At 38.1% G+C, this 13,203-nt stretch overlaps 1 protein-coding gene across 3 annotated transcripts in view; it reads left to right on the top strand.

Annotated features, from left to right (window-relative positions):
* Positions 1-13,203, top strand: part of LOC129391666 (uncharacterized) — a 32,175-nt gene that overhangs the window by 833 nt on the left and 18,139 nt on the right. For 2 of the 3 annotated variants that reach the window (XM_055081308.1, XM_055081309.1), the window contains exon 2: positions 9,984-10,044. The exons of the other annotated variant lie outside the window; for it this stretch is intronic. In XM_055081308.1, coding sequence (XP_054937283.1) covers positions 9,984-10,044 — 61 coding nt within the window. The remainder of the gene's footprint in view (positions 1-9,983; positions 10,045-13,203) is intronic. 3 annotated transcript variants of the gene reach the window in all.

Below are 13,203 nucleotides of genomic sequence, written 5' to 3'. Positions count from 1 at the left end.
GCTTGCTATTAGTGTAACCAATTGAATTATTTTGCACTCTTAAAATAGGGCATGCTGGGCATGCGCACTTGTGACATGTCATCTTCGCTTAATGAAAGAAACAACTTAACATTGATTTATTTTCTTTTCCCAGTGACTCATCCCGTGTTAAAATAACGAGTTAAATAAAATGCTCCGTGGTTGGAAATTTGTCCTGGGAAACTCTGGCGGGGGCGAAGTGAGGAAACTTGCTAGTATGGAAAGCAGCACAGCAGTGTTATGTACGCTTTCATTCATTCAAACGTTCAGCAAATGTTTAATGGACGCTTTCTGTGTGAGGCGTTGTGCTTAGCGCTTTAATCCTAGAGAAATTTATAAAGTGTTTGAAACTTATAACAAACCTTGTACATTTGGGGAAGGGGAGACGTGGAAGTAAAGAAACTGCTGCAGAACTAATGTTCCAGGTTATATTGGTACATTATGGCATAAGTACAAGTAGAACTGAAGTTCCACTCACCTTGTAATCTGAAATAATGCATACGGATAAATGTGTCCAAACCTTGAAATCATTTGGCCAAACTGTCATACTGAATAAAATCCTTGCAGGGTCTCCCATCTTTCTAGGGCTCTTCTGGTATAGGAATTTAGGAACAATGAGAGTGGAGAAAGAGAATATATCTAGAAATATTGGGTTGGCCAGAAAGTTCCTTTGGTTTTAAAGTAAAAATAAAAGATACATATTTCATTTTCACCAAGAACTTTATTGAACAATGTATTCACCGTTTTGTTGCGCCACCAGGGAAGTCCCACCTTTGGTTTTTAAGTAAAAACACATTTTTCGTTTTCATCAAGAACTTTATTGAACAATGTATTCACCCTTTTGTTCCACTACCTTCTGCCACTTTTCAGGCAACTTCATAATTCCATCTTCCCAAAACTTTTTATCTTTTTGAGCAAAGAACTGTTCCAGGTGCCTTTTACAGTCTTCCAGGGATTTGAAATTTTTTCCATTAAGAGAATTTTGTAAAGACCTAAATAAATGGAAATCCGAAGGTGCATATGGCGGATGAATCAGAACTTCCCAGCCAAGCTGTTACAGTTTTTTGCTTGGTCATCAAAGATACATGCGGTCTTGCATTATCCTAATGGAAGATTATGCGTTTTCTGTTGACTAATTCCAGACGCTTTTCGTCGAGTGCTGCTTTCAGTTGGTCTAATTGGGAGCAGTACTTGCTGGAATTAATCGTTTGGTTTTCCGGAAGGAGCTCATAATAGAGGACTCCTTCCAGTCCCACCACATACACAACATCACCTTCTTTGGATGAAGACAGGCCTTTGGTATGGTTGGTGGTGGTTCATTTTGCTTGCCCACGATCTCTTCCATTCCGCATTATTATATAGTATCCACTTTTCATCGCCCGTCACAATTGGTTTTAAAAACAGAACGTTTTCGTTATGTTTAAGTAGAGAATCGCATGTGGAAATATGGTCAAGAAGGTTTTTTTGGTTTAACTTATGTGGAACTCAAACACCAAAGCAATTCACATAACCAAGCTGGTGCAAATGATTTTCAGTGCTTGATTTGGATATGTTGAGTATGTCGGCTATCTCCCACGTGGTATAATGTTGATTGTTCTCAACGTCTCGATTTAATCGCTACCAACTTCAGCTAGTCTACCCAACCATGGAGCATCGTCCAGCGAGAACTCTCCCGCACGAAACTTCGCAAACCACTTTTGACATGTTTGATCAGTCACAGCACCTTCTCCATACACTGCACAAATCTTTTTTTGCATTTCAGTTGCGTTTTTACCTTTCTTGAAATAATAAAGCATAATATGCCAAAAATGTTGCTTTTCGGCAACATTTTGCACTTCGGCAAAATGGCTACACAAAAATTCACCAATTTTGATGAGTTTTTTTTAATGCACACTGATATGACTGTTGTCACAATACAATCTAACAAAATTGTTTCAGATGAAGTTAAAAACAACTAAGTGCTACCAGAGCCATCTTATGGAAAAAACCAAATGAACCTTTCAGCCAACCCGATACATCTCTTAAATAGCAACGTTATAGAGTATGTGTGCATATGCAAATGATATGTACTCTGTGGTGTTCCTTAAGTACACCTAACTCCTGGAATTATTATTATACAGTGGTACATGTTTTTAAAAATACATATAGCATGTATTTACTGAGATGTATTATTATAACTACACCTAATTGTTATGAACTATATAGGCCCAAATAATGAACAGGCTAAATAGAGGTAGGATTTGAGCTCTAATCGTAGACATAGTTCAGAGGGGGGAAAAAAATCAACCCTAAATATATTCAAGTTTAAAGAGCATTATGTGTGTTGGGGGGAAGAAGAGGGAAGCAGTATCAGTCCAGAGGATATCTCAAACTAGTGGGCCAAATCTCACTTGCCAAAGTGTTTTGATTCTGTTTTTTTTTTTTAAGTTGCTGTCATTTAAAGGTCAGGAGACTTAACATAAAAGTCTATATTTCTTGAAAAATCAGATTTAGAAAAAACAGATCTGTACATGGCAGTCATCCAAGGCAATAGTCAGTTGTAAGTGATTTGCAGCTCTCTTCGCTATGAACAGAAAGTCTCTCCAGTTGTCCAGTCCTCCAATTTACCATCACCCCCCTCTGGCCTCTTCAGCACTGAGGCTTAGTGTAAGTTATTTTTCTTTTCATTTTATCATTTCTTTATTTGGGGCATGTTTTACTTAGGTGTGTCATCCTGCCTGGCGTTTGAATTTGCAACTCCATCTATATAGGGTAAGAGGGAAGAAGGACCTTAATTTATATTACTTGTTTCCAGAATAAAGTGTCATATCAAGTCCTCCAGACAGTGCTGTGAAGGACTGTTTTGTCAAGAGGTGCGGTTACCTTCCGTGATGTCAGCCTCAGAAGATGAATCTGCCTCAGATATCCCTAGAGTCCTTTAACTCAGTAAGCTGCAGTTTTGTCATCTGAACAACCTGGATGATCATAATATTCCCTCTCCTGCCTGGCCCCTGGGATTATGGTGAAATGTGACCGTGAAATATGAAAGTGCTTTGTTAAATGTAAAACCATTAAACAAATTAGTTGCAATAACTCTAAAGCAGCAATTTTCTTATCTGGAGGTTCAGATTTACTTTTACCTCCCAGTGACCTCTCTTCCCAAAGTGGGGGAGGGGGAGGGGAAATATATGGCCACAGACAAGAGATACTGTGATTGGGGCTGATTTAGAAAAGAACAAAAAAATGTACAATTGCCCTTTTAAATTATAGAATATTTTGACATGAGGGGTTTTTTGGGGGGGAGGGGGAGAGGGATAGGGATGATGGTAGTAAAAGAGAGAAGATGAGAGAGAGGTGAGAAATGACCTTTGCTAAACCCTGCTGCTTAACATACTTTGATCGCATCAGATTTGAAGTATTATGGTCATCTAAATTTGGAGACAGATGGTCTGCTTTTGTTTTTTGAAATAAAAATTCATTTTCCCATGGATTTCTAAAGTTTTTAGAAATGTATTTCAGAGATGTTCTCTGTTTATTTGATCCAAATGGAAAACTCTTTTATTAAGCTCTCTGCCTTATTTCTTTACTTTGAGAAACTTTCCTCATATAAGAGCAATTCCTGGTAGTTACACTTTGGATCCACTCTCTTTCCAAGTAAAATTCTGTTCTTTGCTATATTTGTGTCCTAGTGGGATTATATATGTTGTGACAGAATAACCACACTGAGTTCCATACTCATATCCAAAACAGTTGGGATCTTCAATTCCATACAGCTGTGTCTCCCTTTTACTCTACTTATTTGCCCATTTTTCAGAGTTTTTCTGTCACAAAACCAGAGGGTCTGCCATGAGAAGGGCAGTTGTAGCCCTGTGTGGGGATGAGGGGTATGAAGTCCCTGAATCCTGAAAATTGGGAACAGAGTACTGTCATACATGATTCTTGCCAAACATTGGGTGAGTTTAAGCTGGGACCTCACTCTCTAATGTAAATATTCAAAATTGATTTATATTTGTAAGCAGTGTTCTATAAACATACTATCTAGAGTTTAAAATACTGTTTTATGTTCCAAACTATACTCATGCTTCCAGGGGTAACCTTTAGTTCTCCTTTGAAATTTACAGTTATCTTGTGTGAGTCTCTGATGAGTTTTTAAGCTTTGATTTTATTTTCTAAATGTATATATTAATGACAGAAGAGTATAAACATTATTAATCCTTTTATTTTGAGATTCATTAATTACCTGAGCTTCTTAGAGTTTTTATCTTTTAATAGTATAGTCACCAAAACTAATACTGATGTCAACCTTAATAACCAAATAAAGTCCAAATGTCTTTGGCAGCTCGGCACTGAAACAGTATTATGAAAGTTTCATTTAAGATGCAGAGATCAGTAAATCCTACCCTGCCTCTAGTTTCTGTCATACTTGGTAAACACCCAGAAAACTTCATGTGTATCACAGGTTCAGCACCCCAAATTCCCTTAACTGACTGTCTGCAGGACCATAACATCTAAGACTGTTCAATATTAAAAATCCTAAAGACTAACCTTCTCCTCTCCTTCTTCTTCTCTTCTCCTTCTTCATCTCTCCCTCTCCCTTATTTTTCTATACTTAATCCCTCACCTCATGAAGACCCTGTCTCTTGACTACCGTTTTATCATCAGTAGTCTCTGTCAATAGATTAACTTTCTTCCTCGTCTAGCCACATTACTTGGTTTATTATTTATTCACACCAGTATCTAAACTTTCCTTGCCTTTTGTCTTTCTTCCACTTTTTCCCAGCATACTCTCCACTCTAGTTCAGTTTAGCCGTTTGCTTTTTCAACTGATATATATATAAATGTAACTGAATTCTAGTAGTGAAAATCACATAACCAGATTATTGTGGTGATGATATGTCATGGTCTATAATGTAGCTAGCCATTCTTTCCTTTTCCTACCCACAGCTACTGTTCTTTTATCATTCCTTAAACTTTCTACCCCACTTTTTTTTAAAAAACAAAATTCACATTTTGTTTAGGTTGAAAAAAACTATACAAAATTGATTTTCTTAACCAAAAATTACAGCAATATTTTCTGTATTATTCCTAGATAAACCACAAAACACTTATTTTTGTAGGCTTTCTAGGTTTTGCTTGTAAATCAAGATGAGGCAGTAGATACAGTCATGGAAAAAGACAGAAAAAAACAGACAAATCAGTTGTCAGTATCCATGGCCTCTGATCCTGTCTTGACCATGAAACAGAAGTGTTCAACATATACCTGCCAAAAAGCTTATGAAGATGTAGGCTCAGTAAAGGAATATAAACAACAGCCAGATGTGGAACAACAATGGCAGGCTCTTCCATTCAAACTTTAACTATAACTTGTTACTTTAACTTCATTTGATAAAGACAAAATCTACACTGAAATCCTTGTTTGGCGAGCTCACATGTTTCTCTTACAGTCTGATAATTTTCTTAAGAGTCCCTTACAGATTTTTAACAGCATACTTAAAACTCCTACTATTCAAAGGTCAGTCATGAGCTTCATTGTAATGTTTATAAAATGTATTCCTTCCTCCCATACCTCCTCAAAATTTATTTCTTCAAAGAACTGATAACTCAATACCTGACAATTGGATCCACAGTAATAAATGTTAATGTCTAAAATGACTTAACTAATACAATTCCAAAGTGCCATTAGCAGAGATCACACAGAGTGTAACATGGTACTTTCAATGCTATCTTCTGGAAGAACAGTTAGGTCTCCAAAGCATGGGACTTCAAACAGGCCATTTAAACAGGAAGATTATCAATGACTAATGTACTCAATGGGAGGCCTAAAGGTCAAGATATTCAGTGATTAAGTGGCCTACGTACACCTTACAACTTTTCTGTAAGGTATTTTTAGATTTCTTACAGATTTTTTCAAATATCAAATATAAGAGAGCCTATTTTAAAAGTCTCTTAGGCATTTTCAATGGTTTCTGAATTATCTATAGGAAGCTCTGACTTACTTGTACAGAGTTTGATATATGTATCCACCATTAAATCCAAATCATGTTTTATATCCAAATATATGTTCAGCAAAGCCAAGTTACTTGACCTTTGGTCTGTCAAAGTGTTCCTCAGGTATGCTTTGAGACGCTTTTGCCCATTTTCATAGCGTTCATTCTCCACTTTCATCACAGGAAGAATACGTAGGACCTTCAGCAATGCATAAACATTAGGAAAATCTTGATGTCTGCCAGATGAAGAGCTTCATAAATGGTGGATGGAAGTTCTATATTTTTCCCTGTGTTTCCACTTCACTCTCCAACAATGCAGCTCAGCAGAGAGTGTGTCAGGATTAGGTAAATCACTTCTGTACATGTCAGCATGATGCTCCTCTGATGTATTGAATTTGAGCTGTCCCATGACAGAGGGGACCAGAGATAAGCATTTAAGAGCTTGGAGGTGCTGTTCTGAGAATATATCTTTCAGTTCCTGAATAATGTGTTCCACTGTTGGAGCACTTAAGAGTTTCTTTATAGTAACTCTCAGAGGTTAGCTGAGATTCCAGGTTACTGTGCTGAGCTCTGTGAAATTTCCCTGGGAGTTTCATCTGAATATCAAGTTTGGTTGCCAAATTTGTGGCTTCCTCAAACCAAAATTCATGATAAACTTCGATATTTTCCATCACTTCATTTAGTGAATGCAGCACTGCAGTCAAACTACTGGCTGCAAAGAAGACATCAGAAGTTTGCCCCTGCAGATTTTTCCCAAAGGCTCTTGTAAAAGATAGAACATTTTTAAGAACAACAATGGTAACGATGAAATCAAAATCTGTTACTGCACTACAGAGTACAAATGCTCGGCCAGCTATACAGTTATTCCATCTAATATTTGTGACACTATTTATACCATCTAAACATAAAACAAGTGCTTGTAGGAGGTCCACTAAGATTTCAAAAGCATCATGCCTGCCTGTCCACTGGAGAATGGCAAATTTCCTTCAGTTCTTTGCCCCTTTCTTCATTGTTCTGAAAGAGGACAGAAATTACATTGTCAAGCTCTAAAAGCAGTTGTGGTGATGGGTTCTGAAAAAGGGCAGGAAATTACATTGTCAACTCTAAAAACAGTTGTGGGGATGGATGGGAAAAAAGAACAAACTTCCTCAATTGTTCCTAATGCGACAGATACTCCCATAACAGGCAGTGATTTTGCCAGCCACATATTTAAGGCACAGGAAGAGCAGAGTGTGTAGATAGCTTGGGGATATTTCTCTAAAAGTCTAGAAGCAACAACTTTCATTTTGGAAGAAAATCCACTGGACACAATGTAAGCCTGGCCGCAACAGTCCTCCATGTTTAATCCCCACTTCTCAGTTATTGTAGTGTGAAATTTCACAGCCAAAATTTCTGCATCAGTTCATAAGGCAGGAAGCCTACAAATTCCTCTCTCAGGTTGTGAGCTTCGTCAACAAACCTCACCAACACAGGCAGGTGCTCTTCCCCTGCTATGTCCACCACATCGTCAGTGATGATGGAAAATAAGTGAGAGTCTCCCACTTCCCTGAGGGTTTCTTCCCGAATGCAGCTCTCACATATCTCTAGCATCTGTTTCTGCTATGTTTCCGAACAGAGCAATGTGTTAACTGCTGTTGTCTCAAAGCACTTTCTCAGAACCTCTTCACTCAGGCATTGCTTGAAAGTTATCAGGAGTAAATAGACCTTCTGGGATTTCATCAGCTTCATGTCCATCCAGAGGTGTGTTCCGTTTTCCCATAAGAATCAAAGTTTCAAATAAAGATTTTAAGTATTGTTTTCCTTCTCTTCAAGGGTTAAAGGTAAAATGTCTTCATTCTGCTCTTCACCCCCTTCTTATGCACTGGGGTTCTAAGCATTGCTGTTGTTTATTTCCTTATGTTTTGGTTCCTGTTAAGAGGTTTCACCAATTTTTTTCTGTTTCAGTGTCCTGATTTTATCTTCACTCAATTCTTTTATTCGTTTTCTGTGTCTACTGTGTGGATTATTCAAATGGCTGGTAAGATCAAATGTTGTTGGTATTGCATTATCTCAAAGAACTGTCCTATAAGGACTCTCCCAATGACTTCACAAGTATCTGCTTCAGTTAATTTTGAGAAATAAAATAACCCAATCATTCTTTAGTTTTCTGATGCCTCTGCAAAATGTATAGTTCTACAGATCATATAAGTCTCAAAGTGTTTGGCACACAATCGGTAATATTTAGTTGATCGGATGTTTTATCTTCTAAGTCTGCTCTCCTACAATTCTCCACCCACTTCTGGCATCTGGCTGGATCCCGCCGGAACGTGAAAAAGGCCAGGTCCGACTGCGTGCTCTTCCACGTGCAGTTGGGGGCCTCGCAGAAGTTCGGCATCGTTGTCTGCCCGCCGGCCGGCCCAGCCTTCCACTCTCCGCCTCCTCAGGGCAACCAGCCCGCCCGTCGGGGCCGGGGAGGGGAGCCGGCCCTCCTTAGGGCCGGCGCGCCGGGGGGCGGGGCCTCTACCCCACTTTTGACCTTGTACTTTGAGCTGGCTTTGCTTTCTCAGGGGAAGTAGACTCTCAGTCATGAACTGCAGCACTGACTGCCAGGGCAGCTTAACTTCATCAGCAGATATCCTTCTCTCCTTTCTCAGATGAAAAGGTACCTTTTTTTTCTACACAGCTGATCTTATATGTGTCCTAGATTCCATCCATTCTGTCTCCCCTGAGGCCTTGTTTCATCATTTAACCTTTTCTTTTATCTTTAGTGTACCCTTTCTCCACCTTCCCATACCAGCTTCATTTCCCCTTTCCAACAACAACAACAAAACCAGAAATTGGATTTTTTCTGATTGGATTATTTTCTGATTTCTGCTCGCTTTCCTCTTCTTCACAGTCAGACTTGTAGAAAATGGAATCCTCTCCCTACCCCATCACCTATTAACTCCTCCACCCACAATATTCTAGCTTCCATCACTTGTTGTGCTGCCAAGGACTGCACAGCATGTGGGATCTTAGTTCTCTAACCAAGGATCAAACCTGTGCCCCCTGCAGTGGAAGCGCAGTGTTTTAACCACTGGACCACCAGGGAAGTCCCCTGCCAATGACTTTCTAATTGCCAAAGCCAGTATATCTTGTTAGACCTCTTAAATGCACTTGGCTTACGGACCACTTCCCAGTCTTGAACTTCTCTTCCTTGGTTTCTTTGACATCAGTTTCTACTGTTCTTCTCCCATCTCTTACACCATTTAAAATTTTCTATACTAATTCTCCTGGGGTCTTGCTCTAATTCCTTTTGCTGGGATTTTTTAGTTGTTTTCTTCTCTTTGGCATATAAACATGTTCAAGTTAATCTAAACAAAGCAAAAAACAAAACAAAAAACCAAAACTCCTCCTCTGCTGCCCTTAATTGTTGCTCTACAGGGTTTTGTCCTTGATCCTTTTCTCTTTTCATTTTGTGTTGTTTCCTTGAGTAGTATCATAGCTTCAACTACCATCTGTAGCATAATGGTTCCCAAATCTATCCTTAGCCCAGATTCTTCACCCAAGCTCCAGATTGTCTGTGACACCCTTAACCCAGTGTCCAAATCACTCAGTATGTGTGGAGTTCAAAACCAACCTTGCCTCACAAAACTTATTCTCTGTATTTCCTATTTTTTAATGAAACCAGTATCTATTCAGTCACCCCAAGTTAAAACTAAGAGCAACTCTGAAATTACATTTTTTAAAACATTCCACACACAGCACGTTATTTGATTCTGAATCATAAACAGCTTTCCTTTGAAGACTGTCTTTGTCCTCATTGCTCTGCTTTAGTAGCTATCATCTCTTGACAGTAGCCTCCTAATTGAGTTCCTTGTCTCCAAGCTGCCCTCTTCTGGTTCATTCTTTATACTATCAATTAACATACAAGGGAATCCCCATAAGGTTATTATATTACAAATTGTGTATAAAACATTTTATTGTACTATTTTCATTTTTATTTTTTCATATTGTTTAATGTTTCATTACATTTTATAGATAAACTCATCGGTGTTTGTTGTACTAATGGAATTAACAGAACAGGATACCTTATATGTAGGTATGAATGATATTGGTGCTATATTTTCAAGTCTGTCTTCTTGAGAAGAAAATTTTAAAATTCACCCTTACCTACTCTGTAAAATTGAAATGGTATTTTTATTCAGGTAACTTATTGAAGGCTGGGATCCAAATACAGCAATTCAAGGTATTTTTATAAAGTTCAGCTAAAAGCAGGGACCAATGTTATGAAAATGTCTAATGTCATGTAAATGAATATGGATGAAAATGTGGATAATAATGCTTTTTATCCTTTTTATTCTGTTATTTGCTTTGCTGTTAGCACCTTTTCAACTTAATACATTTTAACTAGATTTTTATTTAATATAGCCATTTACTCAAAAAAAAAAAAACCCCAAAATAGGAACCTTAAAAATTAAGGTAGTAATGTATTTATATTAAATATTTCTCTGTAGATTTTTAGAATCTCATCACTGCTACCATAACAAATCATTTTTTTTACATAATCTGTTAGTTGGTTAGAGAAATCAAGGATCTTTTCACATAATCTATCTCATTAATCTTGTTTGATCAACACTAATCCTTCATTGATTATTTTTAGCTTTTGGTGAGGCCCATGGTCATTGAATGCATGGATGTGTATACTTAAAGGATCTCAAAACTCAACCCATGAGAAGGCAAATTTTAAACCCTATTGTGAGTTGTTCAAGGATCTTATTCCTTTAGTAAAGTTCCTTTTTTTTTTTTTTAATTTATTTATGTATTTATTTTTGGCTGCGTTCGGTCTTCGTTGCTGCGTGCAGGCTTTTTCTAGTTGCGGCAAGTAGGGGCTATTCTTCATTGTGGTGCGTGGGCTTCTCATTGTGGTGGCTTCTCTTGTTGCGGAGCATGGGCTCTAGGCACGTGGGCTTCAGTAGTTGTGGCGCACGGCCTTAGTTGCCCTGCGGCATGTGGGATCTTCCCGGACCAGGGCTTGAACACGTGTCCCCTGCATTGGCAGGCAGATTCTTAACCACTGCGCCACCAGGGAAGTCCCGAGTTTCTCTTTTATCCTTTGCAGTTTTCTTAAATTAAAATCTTCATTACAACTCTCATTGTTAAATATGGAAAGCAAAAGAAAACTAATTTGTTTATTATTAGAACACAGAGTTAGGCCATAACTAATTTTTGTGCTTGGTATATCCAAAAGTTTTAGAAAATTTAGAATTCTAAAGTTAGAATTTAGAAACTATCCTAAAGAATATTAATCATAGTTACAAATCTCCAATTCTTATCTGTCAAAAAATTCAGACTTTGTTATCTCCTAAATTTGGCACCATAGGGCATGGAAGAAATTATTTTGAACTGGTAAAGCTTTAAGTATATAGGTATTATCAGTCAGTCATCTTTACCATAGGAGGAGCCTTGGAATGCCTCTTCTAGAGTGATAATTTCTGAACTTGGCAATATAGAAGAATCAGCTGGAGAAAGTTTTTAAAAGACAGATTCCTGGGACCTACCATATGAGATACTAATTTAACAGACTTAGTATGGTGGGGAGGGGTGTCAGGAATTTCATTTTTCAAAGCTTCTGAGGATTGGGAACCAACGTGCTAGACCATATAAATTGACAGACTCTAATTCCTGGACTGCCAATTGAGTAAACTGAAAAATGTACCCCTAAGTAAATGAATGATTTGACTTCCTTGATGGAGCTATTGATCATAATCTATTGTAATATTTTGAGATTGCCTTTTAGGACTAGCAGCATAGTAGGTATTAAGCCATGTATTTTATTTTTATTTATTTATTTTTAAAAATAAATTTATTTATTTTTGGCTGCTTTGGGTCTTTGTTGCCGCATGCGAGTTTTTTCTAGTTGCAGCGAGTGGGGGCTACTCTTCGTTGCGGTGCGCGGGCTTCTCATTGCAGTGGCTTCTCATTGCGGAGCATGGGCTCTAGGCGCGTGGGCTTCAGTAGTTGTGGCACACAGGCTCAGTAGTTACGGCTTACGGGCAGAGCACAGGCTCAATAGTTGTGGCGCACGGGATTAGTTGCTCCACAGCATGTGGGGTCTTCCCGGACCAGGGCTCAAACCTGTGTACCCTGCATTGGCAGGCGGATTCTTAACCACTGAGCCACCAGGGAAGTCCCAAGCCATTTATTTTAGAAGCAAATAGGTAAAAGATGCTGTTGCTTCTTGAGGTCTGTAGTGTTTCATGATACTATGTATCATCAGAGAGGAGCATATTTTTCTTTGGCAGGAAAGGCTGTACCCACTTTATTTAAAAACTGCATCAAGCAAGTTACTTGGACATACGTTTTAAAATATGGGCCAGGATACAACTTCTTTATTCACTTTGAGATTGAAATTCAATAATTTAACAAATATTTATTGAATGTCGGTAATATTCTAGGCACCATTCTGGGTGTTGCTGATACAACAGTGAACAGAATAGACTAACACCCCTTCCTTTACAGAGCTTACATTCTAGTGGGAGACAAACAATAAACAATTTAAATAAGTAAAATATATAGCTTGTGAAACGGTAATAAGTGCTGTGGAAGAAAGTAAATGTGGGAAAAGGAATAGAAAATGTCAGGGTGATGGGGTAAAGGTTTAGAATTAAAGGGATCGTCATGGAAAGCCTCTCTAAGAAGATGACATGTGGTTAAGACCTGAAGGGAGAGAGGGAGCAAGCCCTGTGCATATTAGGTGTCATTTGTGACCATACCCAGCTTGGACCCTACTGTCAGCCATCTTCAGTGTCCTTAGCAGGACCCTATATTCATTCATTTCCTTAACTTTCTATTCTGCTATTATGGTAATTCCCAATCTAGGGTAGTTTTCAAGAGTGCCTCCTCCTGAGCTAATCAGTATCATAACCAAACTATGTTAGTTTGACTGTAAATTTAAATTATTTAATGCTTCTCTAGTGCTGCTGTTTGTTAAACTGGACAGATGAAAGAAAAATGAGTGAAGAGAAAATGCAAGGCAAGAAAATGAACATTTATAGACCACTTGTTAGAGAAATTTGGCAATAAATGGAAAGAGGATAAATATGATAACACCAACAGGAAGCTGTAGGGTCTGTTTGCTGATCACTATGACCATATGACAAATGTGAGTGATACTCTGACTCTAATCCTTCCAGAATTTAAGCAGTAATACAATATCTGTGCTATTCCATGCTTTAAAGGTCTTTGCAGAATATCTGCA

This window comes from Physeter macrocephalus, chromosome 20 (genome assembly GCF_002837175.3).
Source record: "Physeter macrocephalus isolate SW-GA chromosome 20, ASM283717v5, whole genome shotgun sequence".
In the NCBI taxonomy this organism is placed as follows: Eukaryota; Metazoa; Chordata; class Mammalia; order Artiodactyla; family Physeteridae; genus Physeter; species Physeter macrocephalus.
The sequence above is the reverse complement of the archived record's forward strand: the minus strand, read 5'-3'. Positions and strand labels throughout refer to the sequence as shown.